Source organism: Gavialis gangeticus, unplaced genomic scaffold (genome assembly GCF_001723915.1).
Source record: "Gavialis gangeticus isolate Ggan-Ray unplaced genomic scaffold, GavGan_comp1, whole genome shotgun sequence".
NCBI classification, from domain to species: Eukaryota; Metazoa; Chordata; order Crocodylia; family Gavialidae; genus Gavialis; species Gavialis gangeticus.
Genome location: NW_017729032.1, coordinates 213,790,102 through 213,814,162, shown reverse-complemented (window position 1 = coordinate 213,814,162; position 24,061 = coordinate 213,790,102). Strand labels below are relative to the sequence as shown.

The 24,061-nt window shown below is 41.1% G+C and overlaps 1 protein-coding gene across 1 annotated transcript in view; it reads left to right on the top strand.

Annotated features, from left to right (window-relative positions):
• SIM2 (single-minded family bHLH transcription factor 2) overlaps positions 1-24,061 on the top strand; it is an 85,878-nt gene that overhangs the window by 34,911 nt on the left and 26,906 nt on the right. Inside the window, exons 4-9 of the mRNA XM_019524394.1 lie at positions 2,395-2,480; positions 4,778-4,977; positions 8,926-9,032; positions 14,559-14,706; positions 18,523-18,691; positions 21,797-22,205. Coding sequence (XP_019379939.1) covers positions 2,395-2,480; positions 4,778-4,977; positions 8,926-9,032; positions 14,559-14,706; positions 18,523-18,691; positions 21,797-22,205 — 1,119 coding nt within the window. The remainder of the gene's footprint in view (positions 1-2,394; positions 2,481-4,777; positions 4,978-8,925; positions 9,033-14,558; positions 14,707-18,522; positions 18,692-21,796; positions 22,206-24,061) is intronic.

Genomic DNA, 24,061 nt, shown 5'->3' with positions numbered 1-24,061 from the left:
TCGGTCCTCCAATTTGTCTCAGTCACTCTGAATCCTAGCCCTACCCTCCCCACTCCTCCAGCCCCTCCGACCCCTTACTGGCACTGGAGCCCTGGTGCTGAACAAGCTGCCTGGCAGGCCGTGTGTTTCAGCACCAGGGCAAGGGGCCAAACACAGAGACTCTTTGGCAGCCAGAGGGTCTCCGTGGAGGACCAGCCTTTGGTTGCCTCAGGGCACAGTCTGGGACCATGTCCTGCCCTGCTTTTTTAAACTCCGGTTTTTGCAGCACAGAGTCCATTTTTTCATTCCCACATGTGCTTCTTGCCCCACCTCAAAGGGGTTTGGGATGGGGCAAGAGGCACATGTGCGCTTGTCTGGACACGCCCTGTATGTCAAACACAAGGGTACGCAAAAGTATGGGGAATAATGTGAGAAAAGCTGACTATCAAGTTCCACAAGCAAAAAGATAAAAAAAAAAGATTCTTGGGAACCTGATGGACTTCCCAGGAATTTGCTGGAAAAGAAACTTTTTCTCTCTTTCTCTCACATACCTCATCACAAGACTTGAGAGACTGAAGACTTTGAACACTGAGGAAGGGGGAAAGCCACTACTGTACTAGTTGGACACCATGCTAGTTTTGCAGACTCCAGAAGGCCAATCAAAGTCTTTAAACTTGTGCATACACCAAACCTGTTTCTGAGGGAACTGAAAGGCTGGAGCAACAAGAAAAGATTCCTATAGCAGTTTGTTGCATGTTTTAATAAATAATGTTTAAAGGGAGGCAGGGAAAGAAAAAAGCTCCCTGAAGGTGCATGTTAGCACAGGACTACTTGTGAAGTTGAAGAAACTTCCAGTTCGATCCCTCATCTCTTTACAGAATTTAGGTCATAAAAATTGATATCCATCCATCCAAGTACTTGGAATGCTTTATAACATCATTATCAAGAGTATATTCATCCTTAAAATCCTGATAGGCAAGATAGATTTTAATCTTAGTTACAGGTAGGGAATTGAGGCAGAGAATATATATAGTTCATCCTAGGTAATAGAGGGAGTCTGTACCAGAGCCACAAACTAAACCCAGATCCCCAACTCATCATACTAGGCTTTAATGATGAGATTGTTCTCCCATACTTTAGAGTATCCTCCTTAATAGTTTGTATTTATAAAATTAAAGTAGATAGGCTAGTGGTTTCCCACTACAAAGTCATTTGCATTAGGAAGATAAATGGAAGATGTGTCCAAAGCAAAACTCATTCTTTATTGCAGTTTATCCCTGAAGCATAGCACTAATAGGAGCAATACTTCCTTCTTTAGTAGGTGCTGCATAGGATTTTTAAACTCAAAATATGATAGAGAATAATTTTTTATATAATGGTATGAGGCTAAAGCCACTGCAAATATATGACTAAAAGAGATGTTAATTGGATGACAGATGCGTAAAAATTGGGAAATATAATTCTGCAGTCCAATCAGATAAAGGCTCATTGCTAGAGCTATAAATTAAGAGCTAGATGCAAAGCCCCCCAAGTCTATAGAAACACTCACTGGAATTTGGATCCAGCCCTATGGGTGGGAAGAAATCTGCGTGCTCTGAAACTTATTTTAAAACTGATGAGAGCTTCCTGGTGTCTATATCCGTTGAAGTTCAAAGGGAGATTCCTTTCCCCGTTGGAGATTTCCAGTATTGGCACCGCATATCAGAATGGCAGCTTTTGGAACTATCCCCTGCCTCTAGATTCATTGGAATAATAGCCTTTTCTCAAAAATATTGCTGCATGAGGATTTTAAAGAGAAAATATTTATACACATGAGAATGATTTATTTTTTAAATTAATTTTAAAAAAACAGTAAAGTTTTCCATTAAAAGATATTTGCTTAACGTCATCTAACAAGAAGATCTTGTCTGTCAGTAAACTAAATAGATGGTAATTTTACAAAATGCTTAGGTTTGCAAATTTTTGGTTTAGTGAGTGGCAGTCTACACCAGGATTGCAAGATTATTAACTTTTTTGTTGTTTCCTGTCCTTTAGCTTCTTTCAAGAGCTTGAATATTAAACTACCCACTACCTTTAGATCATACAGTATTCAAGAGCAAATTTAGAAAGCCTGTCCTTTAGTTAGCAAAGATATGGTTGCTTGTTAGAAAGATCTTGACAGGAGAAACATGGATGCCTAACATTACCTACTCCACTAGCCTTTACAAAGAAATGTGCTGTCACCCCCCTCTGGCAGAGCTACCTTGGTCACTGAAGAAGGAAAAATGTGGGTAACAGCCATATACCTGTAGCCTTCTCCTTTTGTCCTACTCAATGAAAGGTTAATCTAGATGGTGGAAATATCATGTAAATTAAAGGAAGGAATTTTGGAAATGTCTGTATTAATAACTGAACTGTATGGATTTATGCTTTCAGAGTATGAAATAGAGAGATCTTTTTTCCTACGAATGAAATGCGTCTTGGCCAAGAGAAATGCAGGTTTGACATGCAGTGGCTACAAGGTAATGTGTCTTTCTGTGTTCAAAGAATAGCAGGTTTTATTTTTATACAGGGAGTTTAAAAAGTAGCCTGCTGCTGAAAAGAATCAGAACACATTTGAACAATGCCATTGCTGATTGTGCATTCTCTAATTAATGCAGTCATACACCCTGAAGTAATGGGCTAAATCCTGATACTCATTTTTAGGCAATTCTGATAGACTCGAAAGGGATTATTTACTGAGTTGTTTAGTATGAGTAAGGGTATCAGATTACAGCTTCCTGATATGCTGCAGACATTCAAAAGTCAGGTCTGCTGTATTGTCAGGTTTATTGATCACCCTTCTGCATACATTACTTCAATGCTATGTACCACGAATCCATGTCACCTTGGCCACCAGGCTCCCCACGAGTCCAAAAATGTGGCCGCAAGGGAGTGGTGGCAGTGTTAATTGCAAGTCCCCACCTGCTAGATTTCTGGATCTGTGGGAAGCCCTGTGGCCTGGATAACATGGCCCTATATGCTAGATTTGGCATGCTTGGTGGGGCAAGAGGGGGTCAGAGCAGGGCAAGGTTGGATCTGAGCAGTGTGGGGCCTGATCTGGACAGGAACCCTGGAAGTCCGGTCTGGGCACTGGCTCAAGGCCACCCATGGGGCCAAAAGATTGAGCATTACAGTTTTAATGATTTACTGTACTAAAACATGGACTATAGTAAGGGCTGTCATTTTATTTATTTTCAACTTTGAACTGCAAATGTACTGTCCTATATGCTAACAATACACTTCAGCTACTTAAATACTAGAGAAAAAAGGCTCTGCACATGCAGTCCTAATGAAGAATAATTCATTCAGATTCCTTCAAAAGCAAAAGAAAAAGTCTGTCAGTGTTTTGCTATTCCATTAGCATGTGTCCAAGGTACAGACATGCTTTTACTCAGTTAAACTGGAACAATTCAACTGGATTCCATGTAGCCTTAGATGAGCAACTACCCAAGGATGCAGAATATTGTATCCTACAATTTAACTGAACTCTGTTTAAAAAAAAATGGAACAGACAGTTGTGTCATCCTTTATTGCTGCTTTGGTTATGATTTGCAAGTAGGGAGAATCATTTCACACTGTGTCCCTTGATGCAATATGATCACAGTAATATATGATCATGACGTGTAAAAATAAGATTTTTAGAGCACTTGTTGCTAGTTTAATATTGTTTTCACAGAAGTAATTCCAGCCCTGAATGCTTTGAAAACTATTACCTGAATAGCCAGAGTGAAAGGGAAGACAAATAAGAAGGTTCTTTTGGGCAACTTTGACTCTATGGTTATGTTGGCTGATATATTAATTGATTGTTGAATAGAACTATATGATTAATTTATTTTCAGCTGTGTATTCAAGGGATTGTCAAGGAGTGCTGAGGACCATGGACATATACTACTTTTCACTGAATGACTATTTGAGTTGAAACAAACAGTACAGATAAAAGCTGAGGGTCACATAGATTGCTTTGTTGATACCTGTAGTACCCTTTGTTAACATCTCTTTGGAATTGAGCATTGCAGAAGCATGCACAGCTAAGGAGCAGTGTTCAGAAATTAACAATATTTATGCTCCTTCAATTTCTAGGAGCATTTGTTTCTTCCTTTGATTGCCCCAAATTGCCTTCCTTTAGCACAAAATCTAACATGAGATATACCTATGCAACCCTCACTGTCATCAACTGGAATTGTAAATGTGTCAGAATGGATTTACTACAAAATCACTGGCGTTAACTTGCCAAAAGGGTGGTATTTAAAAGCAATTGAAAAAGGTCAACTGTTTAATGTTTCTAAGTATGTATTTAATAATTTGTAAGTAGGATCTGTTCATAACTAGTATATTTTCAAAGTATATCTGTTTTTCAGCAGCATCTCAAAGTGTGTATTGGTATACGTGTATGTCTGTTACCTGGTTAAGCTACCATTAAAAGCACATCTAAGATTATTTGGTTAATATACAGCAACTGTCTCTTTGCATCTACCTTAAATGTATATGAAAGAAACTTAGTTTAAAGTATAAACTAGAAATGAAGCCACATGGCCCCAGGGCCCTCACATTTTCTCAGCTGATTACCATGTAGTGTCGGCAATGGGACAAACAGACAGAATAACTCTACCTCTACTTACAAATTAATCAACCTGGGAGCCTTAATAAACTATCCAGCTAGACAAATGGAGTTATGAAGAGAAAGGGGTTTGTGTCATAATTGAAAAAGATGCTCCTTTAACCTTTAAGATCTCTGCCATTACCAACAGATGGCTAGTATGCTTTCTTTCCGTGCCAGGTGATCCACTGCAGTGGCTACTTGAAGATAAGGCAGTATATGCTGGATATGTCCTTGTATGATTCCTGTTACCAAATTGTAGGACTGGTGGCTGTAGGTCAGTCTTTACCTCCCAGTGCAATCACTGAGATCAAGCTTCACAGTAACATGTTCATGTTCAGAGCAAGCCTGGACTTAAAACTAATATTCCTAGATTCCAGGTAAGCAAAACTATTTGGTTTCTATTTTAAAATATTTGAAAGTTAAATATTATCATAAACTACATGGATTTCTAAAAACATCAAAATATACAAAAAATGAATTAAAATTGAGTTTGAGCACAAAGAGTATGTGAGACTTTGAAAGCTACTCAGAAAATAAGTCCAATAATAGTATATAACCTATAATAATCTGTATTACAGTCATGTCCTGAGGCCTCATTGTATTGGGCCATGCACAAATGTATAGGAAAACAGTTCATGCCCTGAAGATTAAGCAAAATGGACAAAAGGTGGGGGCCGGAGAGAAGGGGAAAGAAGAAAAGCATTAGTATCCATATTTTATAGGTGGGGAGCCAAGGTACAAAGATGAAGCAGCTTGCTAAGGTCACACAGAAACTCTGTGGCAGAGTGAGGAAGCAAACTCAGTCTCCTGAATTCTAGTCCAGAACCTTAATCATGAAACCAGCATGCTTTTCTGATGTCTCTAACCCTAACCCAAACTGCTTGTTTATGAAAAGATATGAGTGACAATAAATTTTAAAAAGCTATAAAAACAAGACTTCATGTCTTCTTGGTAAAATAAGAAACATTGGAGCAGATGGAGAATTGGCCAGTGCATAAGCCCTGCCTGAATTTATGAGAAATGGGAGTTAGATCATCTCACCATACTTTTCAGGCCATATCAAAAGTGCTCACAGGGTGACCATGTCAGATTCCAACGACTCTGCAAATTCTGCTAAATACCTTTTCTCAAGGACATGAGAAGGAAGGAAGGACCATACTTTTCAGATATAGCCCATGTGGATGCTTGCAAGACCTCCCCTGTGGGCAATGGAAAAGTACAAATCCAGGGCTCAAAAAAAATAAGTTACAAAATTATCCCTTTCCAACATGTTCCACCCTCCAGCATAGTTCAGGCTGAGGCATAGCCCAAGGGAAGAGCCTTCATTCATTCAATCAAATTCATAGACTGTCTGATAGGTTTGCCTGTTGACAGAGATGTGGTTCTTCAAAAGTTGTTCCAAGAGTATAGAACAAGACTTGACATACTGTATCACTTCCCAAGGGTTGTGGGCACCCAAAACAGTTTAACTGCTTTGAGTGGGGGAAACTTACCACAAATTCAGCTCTACCATGGTAACTATGTTGTCAGTCCACTCTGTGCTATAATACATAGAAGATATGTTGCAATAATTTGCCATCCATCAGGGTTTATTATTGCTGTTTAGTTTTACGTACTGTGGGATAGGAACAGACAGATAAAACAGTTACAGTGGATGAGCTGATGTTCACTTGCAAGTGGTGACGACTCCTATCTTTCCACCTTTTAAGCAGTATAATTGTTTCATCTCTTCACCACTAGATATGCTGGAATGGCAAGGAGCAGAGACAACATTTCTGCTTAATGGTGAAAATAGGTTAGTTTCCATGACATTTGGAAGTGTTGTGGGGCAATACAAAAGCATGCTTTCTCCCATCTAGGACATTGAGGCCTAAGGGTCAACTGCTGAAGTATATGAGTTTTTTCAGAATCTTTTTTGTGGGGATTTGTTTTAAACCACACCACAGTTATGATTCAGCATAAAAGACTCTGCAGCATGCCCTTGCACAGCAAGGCTAAGGTAGAGGAGGAAAAGGAAGAGCTGTGTCCATATGGAGTTACCTGAAGATATAAAAGTTGTCAGAAGAGGTAGTATGTCCAGAGGTGCTGGAAGGCAAAAGGTGCTGTTACACCCTTGAGAAAGGCACAGCTTAGCACTGCTCCCATGAAGAGGCATGGGGTGCTGTCCCTGTCCCACAGATATGACATTCTGAAATATTAACCATCAGTAGCAGTGCACGGCAGCCTGGCTATCCAAATTATGATTGCTTCCAGCATACATTTGAACATACTTTAGACTGGATGGTGTTTCTGGCACATCCCACCATTGGTATGTCCACACAGAGAAAGCTATAAACAAGCCTTCAGTTGTAACAGTAGAAGTAGACAGACACATGCACCAGAAACAAATGTCATAGACACTTCATTCTTCTGGACAAAAGGTCTTGTTCAGGATTTAATGTAACTGAGGTAATCAGAATAGAGAGAGACCAGTCCTTTCCTTTGGAAGTGTTCTGGGACTACTTCAATGGATGCATCCATTATTGCCAGGACTTTAAGGAGTCCTGGATTGATCATTTGAGCCAGCTCTATTCCTCTTTCTGATTTCTCTTTTCACATATGCAGAGCAATTGTTACATCTCAAGATACCAACCAGAACTATTTTCAGTTAATTTGTTCATGCTGCAGAAGTTAAGAGATAAATTCAAACTTTTCAAAACTCTGGGTGTGCTCATATCCAGGGCTTTTGTTCAGCCTATGGTAGGGACATCTGTAAGGCTAGGATGTAGACACAAAAGAAGGAGTTGTTCAGATCCAGAATTTGGGTTTGAGCCCACCTGTAAGTCATCATTCAAGCAAGGAAACCACATGAAATGGCTCTCCATTTTAAGCACACTGAAATCCAAAGTATGGTGAAAATGATATGTGAACAGATTGTATGCCTGAAGTGGCTGAAAAGCCATGGGCCATCATGCAGAAATGAGAATTTGGGTCCTAAGTTTTGTGAGATAATAGAGTGCTGTGGATGTGACACACACACTCTACCGCTCAAAGAAAGAGAGAATTGCATCTTATGTCATTACAGAGCAGCACTGATAATTCTTAAGGAAAAAATACCCAAGTCCTTCTCAGACAGAAAGATCATTGACATATGTGGGAGTGGGGGGTCTTTGTGGAGTAATTAGTGCACATGTGAATGATAAGACCCTGGAAAACCTTGTTTCTTTACAACTCCCTCGATAGAGTCTAAATGCATAAAAGGTACACCGTGTCTCTTCCCTATGTCAGAAAAGAAGTAAATGAAAAACCCTGCTTCATTTCAGGGGCAGGCAATGCATATTTAGCACTAAGGGGAAAGAAAACAAAAAGATACAATGGTAACAAAGTAGAGATCAGTAAAACCTGATAATGCACACTGTAAAAGACCCTGTGTATTCAACAGGATTCCTCCGCTAGGCTTTGAAACTGAATGCAGTGCCTCCATTCTGTCCTTAGTGAGGGAAATGGGCTGCTGTAAAGCAAACCCCACCAATATTTGACATAAACCTGACTGTGGATAAGCCATGGGGAGTACTTCAGAGCATATTTTGCCATAAGGCAGCAGGGGCAGGCAAGAGTATATAGGTCACAGAGTTTGCTTTTACTTTGCATTTTGCATGACTAGTCCTAGAACTGCTCATTACTGAGCTTTTTGTACCTTCCCCTGACAGAGGATACTGGCCACTGAATCCACTTGGTTTCCCCTGTTGTGTGGCTCAGTGGTAAGAAATTTGTGTAATGTCTATCTTAAACATTTTCCTTCCTTTGCTTCTGGCCATTGTGCCTTGTCCTTCCCTCTTCCAAGCTGGAATAATCCCCTGCCTTCCTTTAGACATTAGCTTGAATTTATTTATAGACTGTAATCATAGTCCCCATAGACTGATCATTTCTACTATGCTCATACACCTGCAAAGGCAAATGAAAATTTGTCAGCAGTACAAAAAAGTCACTTTACTGTTTTATGAACAGCTCATCAACTGGATCTTTGTGCAGAGAATCACTCATGTTAGTAGCTCCAAGGATGATGCTGATAAAATAAATTTAGCAAAAGCCTAGAGCTGAAATAAGTTAATGGACTCTTTCTCCTGCCTGTCTCTGAGTCAGTCTAGTGTGTACAGCAGTGCTCACTGGCTTTGGCTGGAGTTCAAAAGTTTTAATTTCTTGTAAAGATTATGGTTCTCAGTTTCCAAAACCAACATTTTGTCCTGCAGCCTTTTAGCACTTGATTAGCTGGCAAAATCAATATTAGTTTAATGAAACTGAATATCTCTAGAGATGCAGCTTATTAGTCAGTCTTCCTTTTCTAGGGTGACTGAATTAACTGGATATGAGCCCCAAGACCTGATAGAGAAAACTCTCTACCACCATGTCCATGGCTGTGATGTGTTCCATTTACGATATGCTCACCACCTCTGTAAGTAAAATAAATGATTGACTCAAGCTTTTAGCTTACCAGGTAGAGTGAGGAAGCAACATGCACTTCAAGGCAAGCAAAACAAAGTTGAAAGGGCCATATTTTCAAGCGCCCATCCCCTCTGATTGGGACTAGATTTTCAGAAGCACTCTGCTCCTGTTTAGGCATATAATTGAATGGTCAGATTTGCAAATGGACTTGGCACTCACCCTGCTTTTTCTTTGGCTAATGTGTGTGGCTGCTTTATTTTGCTAGCTGAACTGGAGCTGAGCCCTTTTGAAAATCTGGACCTGATTCTGAGCACTGAACTCTTGGAAAAAGCTGTTTCTTACTGGTCTCTGCCGGTTTTTTTAAAAAGGACGAGGTATATGACAGTCACTGATACCCTGAGAACTTGTTTCTAATAAACAGCCTAGATTTGAAGTGACAAAAGTAAAACAGAAAAATCGTTAGATCTGTGTTCATGAATAGCATGTGGGTGAGGTTTGCAAAGCTTTTTTCTCAAGAAGAAGAGATACATTTAGTAATTCTACATTTGCCAACAGAGAAAGTAATCACATCTTTAAACATCTGGATTTGGGAAGTAGTTTAGTCAGTAGCACATTCATTTGAGAAGCAAACCGGGGGAATAGAAAAATTCTCTGGGTTTGGCTCAGTCCTCTACAGTCTGTGCTGTACTAAAACAAACAAACAAATGCTGAAAGGAAATCTAGAAATTATTGTTAGTGAATTATGTTCCAGATTGCTGCCTTAGAGTTAAAATAACCGTGACCTTCTCTGAAGAAGGGAGTCTATGCCTTACCTTACTATATGATGTTAATGAAGAAGGTCTGGAATTAAAAAAGACTATCAGAAAATAAACTTATTGTACTTGGAAAATGTCACTGCTGAATGGCTAAACACCAAGTTCTACTGAGTCTAATTGGATTTACGTATGGGGAAAAAAGAAAAACTGACCCTAAATGATGTGATTTAATAAAGCATTGGTAGAAGCTCAGACCTGTTAAATCACACTATTTCCTAATAACTCTTATTTTCAGTTTCCTCTTTTACGAATAAGACCAAATCCTGTATGTATCTTTTGTGCTTTTCTATATTTGACTACTCACTGTTATCAGTGATACTATTTGAAAGACCTAGATCACTTAGAATATAAAGAATTCTGTTGAAACTATGATCATCTTTTGAAAAAAAAAATCCAACTAATTTTAAAAACACAGTCACAGATCTTACAACTGCTAGCAATATGCTGGCATTGGAACACAATAGGTTGATACTTAGAGCCAACTTTTGTAAATAGGATTCGACTGATATACAATTGGAGCTTTAAATGCAGAGACAAAGCATGGCTATTTAATTAAAAACATTGGTTTGGATGCTATAACCAATTATATAAATAAGCTGTTACAAAGTTTAGAAACTGAAGGATCAATCTGAGAGAGACAGATATGTGAAAGGGCTTGGAAGAATTAAAGTACCCAAAAGCTAAGAAGAAAAAGTAATAGTTAATGCTTCAGCAGCAACAGGAACAGTGTAAAAGCATAATCAGAAGAGCAAGTTGTAAGAATTATTAAAACAGATGTAAAATGTACAAACTTCTGTGCCTCTGGAGAGCACTGTTACAACTCCCCCATCATCTACCAGCAGATGTCTGATGAGTATGAACAGTAAAAGGTTGGCAAGGTCTGAATTTGCACAACGTAGCATTCTACAAAACAGTCTGATGATTAAGTGTCACCTGATGGTGAAATCTGGAAAGAAATATCTTACACCTAATAAGGGAATTAAAAAAAGAAAACCATGCACTAAGATAATCAATTGCTCTTCCAAAGAAAAATAAAAAACTAAAGTAGTTGAACTTTGCATCAAGCATGACAGAGAGCAATAAAGAAAACAAAAAGAGAAACAAGGTAAAAAGTGTGCAACAAGAATAGCAAGCTGCAGTAAAAATAATAGATGTGAATACTTGTGAAGTATGCACTGGCAAAAAAAGTTTTCTGTTTTAAACACTGAGTGGCTTGCTAAAGCTTTTAAGAAAAAGGTCTAGAAGTTTTAGAATGTTGCATGTATTTCACTAACACGAGTGTACATACATAACGCTTGCTGTACAGCAAGGATTTCTTGGTCAGGATAAACTGGGCACATCCACATGGTCATTAATGTGCTGTGTAGTTACTGCACACTAAGTTTAGTACTTGTAAAACCCAGTACTAAATCAATGTGCAGGAACTGGCACCACTGCGTGGCTTTTTAGTTACACTAACTGCACAGTAGCCCAATACTACTACGGAGCAGAGTATTAGCACAGTTTTTGCCCTGAACACTACTGCGCAGTAGAATTAGGGTACTGTGCAGTTATCTTGTGTAGATGCACCTACTGGGTACCAGCCCCAGCTGCTGACATACCTTCACCACTTGGCTATTTCCCTGGAATTCAGCCCGCATACACACAATACCCAGTAGCACAGTAGGTTAAACTCTACACACAGCATTGAGTCTCCTTTTGCGGCTGTAGTAATGAAGGCTTCCAACATTACTGGTTTTTGAGATGGCTCAAAAACTTCATAGGGTTCCTGTTCTTGTAGGGTATCATTCACTAACCATTGAGCTTAGTGCCTGGATCTAGCTAATTGGCAAGATATGAGATACAGAGAAGCTAAAACAGTTACTGCAAGTACAGGATTAAAAAGCCAATTTCTCTGTAGCTGTGGCCTTAAGGAGAGACTGACAACTGCTGCAGTCCAATGGGATTTACCGAGCCCTCTGAAATACCCATTTATGACAGATGAGATGGCAAAAAATAGTCAAGGAAGCACCACAGAGAAGCAGTCATTCACAAATGGCAGAACAGTGAGGAGTGAAGGCTGCTGAATCCTAACCTACTGGTTGTAACAAAGGGCATCAAGGAGTCAGGGCTTGCACAAAACAGCCTTGATAAAGATACATCTTACTCCCAGAAAAAAAGTTTCTCAATCAGCAGTTAACCAGGTACCTTAATGCAGGGTCAAAAGCAAACTGATTTAAAACACAGCTCCTATCCTTTGTCCAAGGTCATATTTTCCTCAGAGACTGTCAAAAGTCTAGGGACACAAAGAAAGAGCTCTAGAGAAATGCTGCTCATATATAATCAGGAGGTGAAAATGGAGCATTCAGTCCTCAATTTATTCAACTCTTTTAAAATGCTGTCTTAACAAAAGACCTAAAGCAACAGAAGGGACACATGGGAAACTAGAGTGAACCACAAAACAATTCCTGACATACATGGAAATGCTCTGTGATGGATAAATAAGGCAGGAGGTGCCCTACTAACTTACATTTTGGAAAATTACATGGCTGAACAGTTTGAATTCAGCATAAAACAAATCTGAGCATTAAAGAGACTAAGGCACAGGAATTTAGTATTGGAAAAACTCAGAGCCCTTTAAAAAATGCTTGTTAGAAGATCGAAACCAAAAGGGAACTGTCATTTGTGAGGCTTTGTTTGGGGTACAAGTAACTATGGTGCATGGAGATTTAGATTTGGCTGTAAATCCTACTTTGTACCATAATAGAGATTGGCATTAAATTGTAGTTGTAACATCAAATGTTAAAGCCAGTAAAATGAAGATTGTAACCCAGTCTGAAACTGAAACTGAAGACACTGACCTTTGAATTAAAGGTAGTATACTCATTTAAGATTAATCTGTGTTTTAAGTCAGGGGACCAACCTGTGGCAAAAAGGTTGACTCCCACTTTTTTCAGAGAACCACAAAACCACGGTAGGTCAAAAAAAAAAAAACACAAGATCAAAATGCAAACAGGATTTAAAAGTTTTTGAAGTAAGCATAGTGGTTAGCTTGGCATCTTTCATGATAAATTTTTGGTTGTCCTATCAGAGGATGTTACTAGTTATCTTGTGGACTTATTAGTTTAGTACAAGAACTGATTCCATAGACAAAAAGTCCTTCCTAAAGTCATGCTTCAGGGGATTCTCTGAAGCGAGGCAAGCCTGCCTTAATTTGAAGAGAAGTATAATTAATAGCTACCTGTGTAGATGAATGCAAGAGGAGTCTTTAATGTGAGATGACACACCACAAGCATAAGTTTGGCAGTACAAAGGAGAAAAGTTCTAATGTATAATAGGTCTTGCCAATCTCTCCAACTGGTTATTGACACTGTGAATGTCACTGCAGCATCTGAATATTATCCACATTACAAAATCGTGCAGTTAGTCCAGAGAGTGACAACCATGTAATTAACTAGCAACAGAAAAGTAAAAAAAGGATCCTGTGCTATGCTATACATCCCTATATTGAATGTCTCCCCTACCAAAAAGACCCTTTAAAAATAGAGGGCATTATATGAGACCATAAACTTTTATTTCGTGTGGTCATTTTCTCCTCTACCATTGGCATGCAGTAATCTTCATCATTCATCCTAGCCTCTTATGGGCCTGAGCCCTCACCAGCTGAGTAAAATGGAAATCACTTCATTGTAAGCTTTGCCATTCAGCACAGTGATGTACAGGTCAGACCTTGCGTTAGGTAAGAAGCCATCCCTAGTACTTCATCATTCTTCCCACACAAGGCTACAGGGAGATGCTGCCACTGATTACACTTTTTCTTGGGTTGGTTTGAACATAAAGCACTGCTTTTTCCTTCCATAATTTAAAGTAAATAATGATTTGTATAGAAAAGGATTCAGATGAAGCTTCTCATTGTGTGCTTTAGGGTGAGGCAAGAGAAGGGAATATTCAACAGCAGGAGTTATTCTCTTATGAATCAGTACATAAATGCCTGGCACTGAACCAGAGAGATTTGTGGAGAAATAGGCCAGATTAAATATTTGGAAATTCTACTCATCTCCTATTATAGCTTAGCCCAATGCCAAAAACATCCCTGTTCACAGAGAACCTAAGCCAGGGGTTTAGAGGATTTACACTTGCAGTAGGATCTCTCCAATAACTCTGTCTACCTTGTTGTTCTTGAACATACAGTTAAAAGAGCAAAGAAATTTTGCTTTAATTTTTCCATGTTAAAAATAAACTTGTTTCATGTTTTAAATAAAGCAAACCAGACAGCTGACATTATAGACAGGAAAAAGAACGAACTCAAAATGTACTGGGAATGCCCAATAATCTTTCAATTGATTTCAGCTGTTCCTAAAAGCTTTAGTAAAAGTTTAAAATAAAAACAGTTGTATCCATTTCTAAATAGTCTTTGAACCTGCTACTTACCAATATATATATTTTAAGAGCACCCTAAAGATTAGAAGGTTTGTTCTAAAAGAGTGATTTGTAGAGTTGCTAGTGTACAAGTGCAGGGTAAGGTGGAGATAGAGAGGGTAAAAATGGTATGTAATAAAGTATTTTTAAAAAGTAATGTAAAAGACAGAGAAACTATGTGAAGGACGGGGGTACACATCTTTGCAGAGAAGTCCCCTGAAGTTCAGTGTTACAAGGGGAAATCTTCCTGTTTACAAACAAATCACTGCGAGCTGTGTTCGTAGATCAGTCAACGTGAAATACTTTTTGCATTATGTTCACAGTGTTGGTGAAAGGCCAAGTCACAACCAAGTACTATCGACTGCTGTCTAAGCATGGAGGCTGGGTTTGGGTACAGAGCTATGCCACCATTGTACATAACAGCCGTTCATCACGGCCTCACTGCATAGTGAGTGTCAATTATGTCCTTACGTAAGTCAAAATATTTTGTAACCTTACATGTTATTGGTATTTAAATTATTATGGATTAAAACCTGTATTAAATTTTTTTGTAGGAATTTCTTCTGGTATCCCCACATATGTGTGTGTATACACACACACACACACACACACACACACACACACAGAGAGAGAGAGAGAGAGAGAGAGAGAGAGAGAGAGAGATCCATTTTTCGGCTTCTCCTTTTGCTTACAGTACCTGTAAATAGCACATTGGACCAGATTAGTTTGTGCACCTTATGATTACATTTACATACCATTACCTTGCATCATGGAGGATTCCAGAGATTTTATGATGAAATGGGTCAGCTTACTGGTAATCACCTAAGCCTGGAAGCTGCATTTGAGACCTGGGCCCCATTTGTGCATGGTCCTGCACCAAAAAATAGCGAAAAACAGCCACTGTCCTGAAGAGTTTGCAGTTTAAATCAATCAGACAGATAAATGGTGGGAGAAAGGCAGTCCCACTTCACAGATGAGAAACTGAGATATAGAAGCATTTAGTCACTTACTTAAAGTTGCACACCTAAGTAGAGCCAAATGGCCAGGTCAGGGGTGGGCAAAACACAGCCCACTGAGGGATTTTGTTCAGCAGCAGGTCCCTTGGTCCTACCCGACCCAAGCATGAGAGGCAGCCCAGGCCATGGAGCATGTGACCAGTCCTGCAGGCGTGCAGCAGGGCTGAGGTGGTATGATGGCCGGACTCTATTTCCTGGGAGCCCCAGCTCCTTCCAGCTGTGGCTGCCGGATCCCACCCTGCAGTCTGGGCACTTCAGCCTGCTCACCTCACACCCCACTTCACACCCCAGTGATGCGCTTGGCCAGGCAGCTGGGATGGGACCATAGGCAGGTGGGGAGCAGCATCTGGGAGCGAGATGGGCATCTGGGGCTGGGAATACCCCAGAACCTTGGGGCAGTAACAGCCCAGAGCCAGGGCAGAACCATGATCCCCTGCCTTTGTGCCCCTGTGACAGGCACAGGTTCTGTTGGCACAGGCATGCAGGGAGTGGATTGCGGCTCTGCCCTGGCCACAGCGCTGTGCTGTCACTGCTCCAAGATCCCAGCCCCAGCCTGGCCCCAACCCCAGATGTAGCTCCCCACCAGCCTGGCCAGCCAAGCACCCTGCCTGCATGGCTCCTGGCCAGCCTTCATGGAGACCCCAGGATCGCGGGATAGCAACAGTGCAAGGCTGGGGCCAGGGCAGAGCCCTCGTTCTGTGGGCAGGGATGTGCAGGGAGCATATTGTGGCTCAACCAAGAGGGAATTGGCTCATGGGCCCAAATAATTGCCCACCCCTGGTCTAGGTAGTAACTCATTAAACTGGCACATATGTGATGGGATTGATCTAAGCACAGTTTACAAATTCTAGGTGAAGTTAAAAGTTGTCATGACGCTGCTGTATTCTGGAATGCTGTTTAGATGTGGAGCCTACCATAGGCTGACAGGGGCTCTAGCATATCTCTTCCAGACTAGGGACAATGTAGAATGGTTGTTCTTAACCACTGTGCACTAACTAAACAGTAGGTGTCTTAAAGAGATGTTGGGACAGGAGGCAAGAAGAGAAGCAAGCCTCTGTAGCAAGGTGGAGTCCTGTTTAACTCTGGTCAATTTGGAGCAGAAAATTAAGGCTCCATGATTCAGAGGGCAGGCTTCACTGAATGCTGGTTGCTTCCAGAAAGCCTTGACCTGAGACACTAAAGAATTGCCTAGAGTGATGAGAAAAGTGAAGCAGGGAACCACATCCAGGGTTTACTATTTTTGTGTAGATCTGCATATTTCTCAAATCATTAAAAAAAAGAGAGTAAATTGTTTTAGTATCCTATGTAAACCTCTACACACGTGTGAACTCCTGTATTTTATGTGCCGCATCCATCCTGTGGACATGTAGAGTTAAATAAGAGTGCCCACTGGGGTGGAATTGTAGGAAAGCATGTGCCTAAGCTCCTGGGAGTCTAGGAGGGTCAATAGTGCTTGTAAGAGCTGAGGGCAGTTAGGCTGAAAGCTCTCATTTCCTTCTGGGGACCAGCATCCTAGAAGTGTGCTGGAGAGGACAAGGGGAAAGAGCTGCAGCCAGCTTAGACCAAAGGGGCTTAAAAGCCCCTGGGACATAGTGGGACTGAACAGAGCAGCCTGCCAAGTGACCAGCTGCTAGAAGGAGCACTACCAGGGTTAAAACAGCATGTTTGTGGGCAGGATTTGGTTCTACGTAACTGACAGAAATGGCTTCCAGCTATGGGATAAGAGAGAATACATTTTCCTAGTTATTCTTTTAACTGAGTGCTGTAAAATTCATACTGCAAATGCCACTCATCTGTAAAATTCAGGCTTTGTGCTGATTATTTATGTTGTAGATTTTCAGCTTATATTTCCTCATGCCCTTCCATGTAATTTCTGTTAAAACCAAAAGGATTTTTAAAATCAGAGCAGCATCAGTAAATGCAAGATAAGCTCCCACAGCTCATGCAGTTTAGTTTTAATTATTCTTATTTTCTGTCTCTTGCTTCAAATATCCAAAAATCTGCTATTGAATAGGCAGAGCCCAGAAAACACAGACCTCTCTATGGAATTAACTCTGCAGGTTGACTCTGTGGCTGAGTTGCAGCAGATGATGCTGAAAAGGAGAATGATTCCTTTTCCTCAGTGTCCATGCTTAAATGCATCAAAGAGGTCATCGTCTGGCTCAGGAGGATGGGGGAGCATTGAACTAATCTGTGCCCTCCTGCTTGATCATCTCCTGTAGTCCCCAAAGGCAAGCAGTACAAGGATGGCTTTAAAAAAAAAAGGAAAAGAAGCATCAGCACAACCTAGGTTCTGACATTGATGTCTACACGTGTGCATCTAATGTATCTTAGCCCAATTTAAGGTGCATTAAAGTCATGTGTCTACACGTGCGCACCCTTAATGCATCTTAAAAATGGCAATTTTAGGTTATTTGGGCATATAAACACATACTTTTCTGTCCCGTGATGCACCGGAGATCTGCTGCTTCAGGGCAGACTCAAGTCTGCTCCACACGCAAGATGAGGCAAACTGTGCTACGCCATGTGCAGTTATATAAGCAGCAAAATGCATGTCAGTGTGCAGAAAATGGTGGCACTGCACTTTTGAACTAACACACCTCCAATGTGTTTTCATTCAAAAGCCCACTGCCACCATTTTCTCAGTGCTGACACACATCTCATTGCTTATGCAACTGTAAGCATTGCAGCACCAGGCACTTTGAAAAGTGCCTGGTGCTGCAGCATTCACGTGTGTAAAAATGCCCTTTGAGCCTAAATCTGATATCTGCATAAAGCAGGTATCAAGTTTATGTGTGAATAGCTAAATTGCATTAGTGAACATGTAGACATGCTAATATGTATTAACTTAGTGTGTGTCCACTGACTTGGGACTAACTTGAATCCCAAGTCAGTCTGCACACCCACATTAATGCTCCTTAGTGCATGCCTAAATCACCTTAGACACACACCTAAATCACCTTAATGTGCATTTAGCTAATGTGCATTAAGTTTAGGCACGTATAAACGCATGTGTAGACACACCCAGTGTTATCTATTATGAAAGTCCAAATCCTGTTCCCTATGGAGTGCTCACAGTCCACTTCATTCAGGTCACGCCCAGTGTTCCATCTACCCCTCTCAACTTGCCTGCCTACCACTGAAGTTTAAATGAAAAACTGGAATAGTTAGAAATGAAAACATTGTGAAGCAAACAAATTGTCAAATTAAGCTATTTTTAATTTGTGGAATACCTTAATATAGTTAATTCATCACAATGATTCTTTTGCAGAGATATCGAGTACAAGGACCTTCAGTTATCACTGGACCAGGTTACCATTTCTAAGTCACAGTTTTCATGCAGAAACTCAATGTCTACCTCACAAGAAACAAGGAAAATAGTAAAACCCAAGAGTAACAAGATGAAGGCAAAACTCAGAACAACTCCTTACCCACAACAGGTAACCCTTTCAGAAACATTTAACTGCCAAATAAAGTGACAACAGTGTGTTTGTGGTAATGACTTGAGATATACTTGCTATTAGATTGAATATAATATGCTCTTCTGTAAAGAATGTCCTGGATACTCAGAGTTAACATGGGGCTTGTCCTTTCTTGGGAGGTATCATTGTACAAATATTGCAACAGAAAGAGAAACATTTAATGATAATGAGGTTATTAACTAGCATTCAAAAGCTTGAGAATTTGGGGTCTCAATTTACTTGAAAGATTAAACTTAATCTTAGTAAAAAAAAGGAAAACCATATAACAGGAAAGATGCTATGTGGTAAACTGAGCTGGTGTTTCATACCCCAGACACTCATTTTTGTTTACAAAGAATACCAAACAAATGTTGGCAATTCCTTTACATAGCAGAAAGCTTGAGGAGAGAGGGGAAGGGGAACACTCATTTAGTGGACAGAGACCTGGACTGAGATGTAGGAGACCAAAGTTCAGTGCCTTCATTCTGCCGCTAGCTTGTGGGGTGATCTTGGGCCAAACACTTAATCTCTCTGTGCCTCATTTTCCCACCTTGGGAAAAACGGGAAAAGTGATGCACTTCCTTCATAAGTTAGTTCAGGATCTGTAGATGAATCTACTAAGAACTAGGTCAGGCTGGGCAAAATACAGTCTGTGGGCTGGATCTGACCTGCCATTGGATCCAGTCTGTGGCACTCTGCACAGGGCCAAGCTTTGCCCAAGGCAGTCTGTGCCACATTCCTACCTGCCCTGGTACTGGCCAAGACACACAGCTTCCTGGTGGGACTGCTCTCAGTGCAACTTGGCAGCCCAGGTACTGCTTGGCTCCTTCTGCCTCAAGCAGCACCTCCTCCTACACTTGCTATGCTGCTCCAGGCAACAGGTAGTGTGGGGAAGCAATGGGGACAAATGCCAGGCAACAGATGCCCAGCTAGGCAGAGGGGGGAAATTGCAGTCAGGAGGCTTCTGCCCCAGCATGCAGGGCTCCAGCTCTAGCTACCTTCCACCCACTTGGCCACCCACAGGTGGATGCTCATTGCACTGGGCAGGCAGAGTGGGTGGAAAGTGGCCTGAAGCGGAAGCCCCACACACTGGGGCAGAAGCCTGACAACTACAGTTTCCCCCCCTGCCTGGCTGCACGTCTGCTGCCCAGCATGTGTCTCCATCGCTTCCCTGCACTGCCTGCTGTCTGGAATGGTGCAGCAGGGGCAAGAGGAAGAGGAGCTGCTGGAGGTGGGGGAAGCCAAACAATACCCGGGCAGCTACAGCTGCACCAGAAGCTCTGCTGGAAAGCTGTGCATGCTGGCTGGGGCTGGGGCGTGGGAGCCCATGGCACAGGTGGGAAAGGGTGGGGCTCAGCCCCATGCAGAGTGCTGCAGGGGCAGACATGGGTCGGAGTTGGGGGGCAGACTGCACCTGTACAGCCCAGGTGAGCTCTGCTGCACACACTCCCCTGCACCTCCAGCCAGCTCCTGGAACCTGGTGTGTGGGTAGCCCCCCACATACACCCACACACAATATACAAGATTAAGACTTTATTTTGAGCTATTATGCAATCTCATCTATATACACTACTCAAAAAACATTAATCAAGACAAAAATATTTTTTTAAATAAAATTAAAATGTTACAGTAGAGGCTTGATTTTTTGTATATGATTTGTTTTTTATCTATAATTTATTAAAATAATATCTTCTGAAAGATTTTGTATGTGTGGCCCTTGACAGCCCACCAAAACTCATTAAGTGACAGCTGAAATAATTGCCCACCCCTGAACTAGGTGTTTTCCTTACACAGTAACAATTAGATCTAGCACATGCATTTCATTTCTTACAGTGAGTGCTAATCAGACACTTGGACTTAAAGAAAAAGAGTATTATCGTATACAGCTGACAGAGAATAGATCTAGACTTGTTATTCCAAAGCTTCCCATGTTAACAAACAATCTTTTAAATAAGGCCAATCAATAATACTCTGAAGCTTCACTTATCCAAGGATTCCTGTTCTTCAATACAGGCTTATATCCTGTGATGCCAACTACATTCAGAGAGTTATGGACTATCTGAACGTTGACTATGCAAACTTATTTGTTACCTTCTTACAGTAGGATGTGCTTTATTATTTTTCCATTACATCAAAACTGTTTTTTACAACCTTTTATTCAGTAACATAATGATATTGTATTATATTTACACAGCATATTCTGTAGGTGCTAAAAGAACATAGATCTACTTCTGAAATGCAGCTATCTCTTATGTGTAGTACATAAATCGTTGTACAAAGTGTAGCAACAGTTACTAGTGGATAGATCTACACGTACAATTACCCCAGCACAATAAATTCTGGCGCAGTTCACACTGGAGTCGGCTGCTCCTGGGCACTATGTTTACATGTGCTCCTGGGATCGCAGCAATTTGAGCTGGGAGCACCCCCAGGCTGGCAGAGAGCCTGGGGGGTTCAGCCCCAGGTTCCAGGTGGTGGTTGGGCAGTGGAGGGGCTGGATGGGCATGAGGGCCCTACAATGTGGGGCTAGCTAGCAGGCAGTCACTGTCTACACGTGCATTCCAGCGGCATAAATTACTTTGCCATAGGATAGCACTTGTCCCAGACACTACTATCCTATGGCAGAGTTAATTAATTTACTGTGCCCTAATTTGTGCATGTGTAGATGATGACACTTTATTGTGGAGCCAATTAGTCAACTCCAGAATAAATCGCACGTGTAGATGCACCCAGTGCGTAGCATTCTTTGCCTCTCTTCCCAAACTGCTTCTAATTAAAAACAGAGGGAAGAACTTCAGATAGGCACAATGCAGTTATCCAAATTAAATTTCTTACTGTGCACTTAGGCTTTTCTTCACAAAGAACAAAGCTACATTTCTGACTTATTTATAATTAAAGCATGATTTAAACCCCAGTAAAACAGTGAGAACATGGCACTTTACTTTTACTGTGAAATAAACGTGCTAACGTAAGCCCAATGCCATCACTTTATTATTAATGAGGTCACAGACTCCTGCATCTGTCTGCTATGCTGATACATTTCAAGGTTAGTCATTAAAGCCTTTTCTTATTTTTATTTTTCAGCCATACAGCTCATTCCAAACTGAGAAACTGGAATATGGCCAGGCTGGAAGCTGGAGATCCAGCCCCACAGCAAATGCTACCACGATTCAAGAACAAAATATCCATTCAGAAAACAGTGAAATTTTATATACCCCTTCTTATGGTTTGCCTTTCTCTTACCATTATGGACACTTTCCTGTAGATTCTCATGTCTTCAGTAGCAAAAAGCAAATGCTGCCATCTAAATTTGGGCAGTCTCAAGGATCACCTTGTGAAGTAGCTCGTTTTTTCTTGAGTACATTGCAGTCAAGTGGAGAGTGCCAGTGGCATTACACCAACTCTTTAGTACCTGCCAGCCAGTCACCATCTAAACATCTTCCTGATCAACCTATGAATATTGTACGTCATAATCTTGCACAAAGTTATGAAGGTGAGTGCTGTCTTAAAAAACCCAAAATAAAACCTTGTACAGTATTAGGAAGAGTTAATTAATGGTTTTTAAAATATGAAATACATGTTTGGTAAGCACAGAAGAAATAATAGAATTTGACACTTTATTTACCAAAGGCTTCTTTAAAAAGAAATGTCTGAGAAATAGCAGTAATTGATGCTGTTGCATGTTTGTTTACAAAATCAGTCAATATAATTACTCAGGTGAGTTGTACCTTTAAACAAAGACAGATGGAGGTATTCAGATCTCCACCTACAGTTTAACTGTGGAAACTGAAATAGATCATAAGCACTGCCATTCACTGAGGTAGACACAGGTCCATCTTGCCGAATATCCTGTGTCCTACAGTGGCAGAGTGGATGCTGAAAGGGGAGTGAACGGGATATGACCTGCATTTATCCCTCATTCCTCTCCCATTTGCAGGCTGCAGCATTTAATGGCCTGGGGCCCATAACTCCTATGCTCAATAGCTACTGATGCACTTTTCCTCCTTTTCTGAATCTGGCTAAATTGCCAGCTTCCACAACATCTTGTGACAATGAGTTCCACCCTACATACCATGTGAAAAATAACTTTTTTTTGATATTTTTTAACTTGCTGCCTACTAGTTCCATTTTACAACCCCTAGTTCTTGTACTGCGACAGAGAGCAAATAGTAAGTCCTTATTTACTGTTTCTTCATCACCTAGTATTTTGTAAACCTTTATCATTCCCTCAGGCGTTTCTTTTCTAAACTGAATAGGCTTAGTCTCTTTAGTCTCTCCTCATATGGAAGTTCCTCCATACCACTAATCATCCTTATTGCCCTCCTCTGTGCCTTCTCTTTTTTATCATCATTATTATTGTTTCTACCAATCTTCCAGGAACCAGGAGTTAGACTCGCTGGCCTGTAGCTCCCTGGGTCCCCTCTAGAGCACTTTTTAAAATCTTGGGCCATCTATACAGACAATCCAGGGTGGGAGTGGGGAGGTGTTTAAGCCGCTCTAATTAAAGTGGCTGCAGAGTTGCATGTATTCAGTGTCCCTGCACTTCAAAATGGCAGTGGAGGCGCTTTAACTAAAGCTTGTTCAAGGAGCTTTAGTTAAAGTGCCCCTAGCGCCATTTTGAAATGTGGGGATACTGAAAACATGCGACGCAGAGGCTGCTGGAGCACACTAATTAGCACGCTTCAGAATCAATTAGCACACATCAGAGCAGAGGTCCATCGCATGTATAGGTGCCCTTGGAGTCTGACTGCCAGCTCTCCAGCCCTTTGGTACTGAGGTTCTTTTCAGTGCTATGTTGCATACTACAGTTAGGAGTTCTGCAGTTTCCAATCTGAGCTTCAGGACTCTAGGGTGAATGCCGTCAGGTCCTGGTGATTTGCTACTGTTTAGTTTATCAGTTGCTCCATGACCTCATCTATTGAAACCTCAGTTTGGGTCAGCTCCAGACTTGTCCCTAGGGAGAAGTGGATCTGGGGAGGGAATCTCCCTAACATCTTCTACACTGAAAACAGATGCAAAAAACACATTAGCTTCTCAGCAATAGCCCTGTCATCCTTTTACACCCTGATCATCCAAAGGTCCAAATGACCTGGCAGGTCTTTGGCTTCTAACATACTTAAAGAAATTTTAATTGTTACCTTTTATGTTTTTAGTATCTCCTCAAATTCACAGTTTCATAGTTTGTAGGGTCGGAAGGGACCTGAGCAGATCATTGAGTCTGACCCCCTGCCATGGCAGGAAAGAGTACTGGGGTCAAACGACCCCAGCAAGGTGTACATCTAACCTCCTCTTAAAGGCCCCCAGGGTAGGAGCCAGCACCACTTCACTTGGAAGCTGGTTCCAGATCCT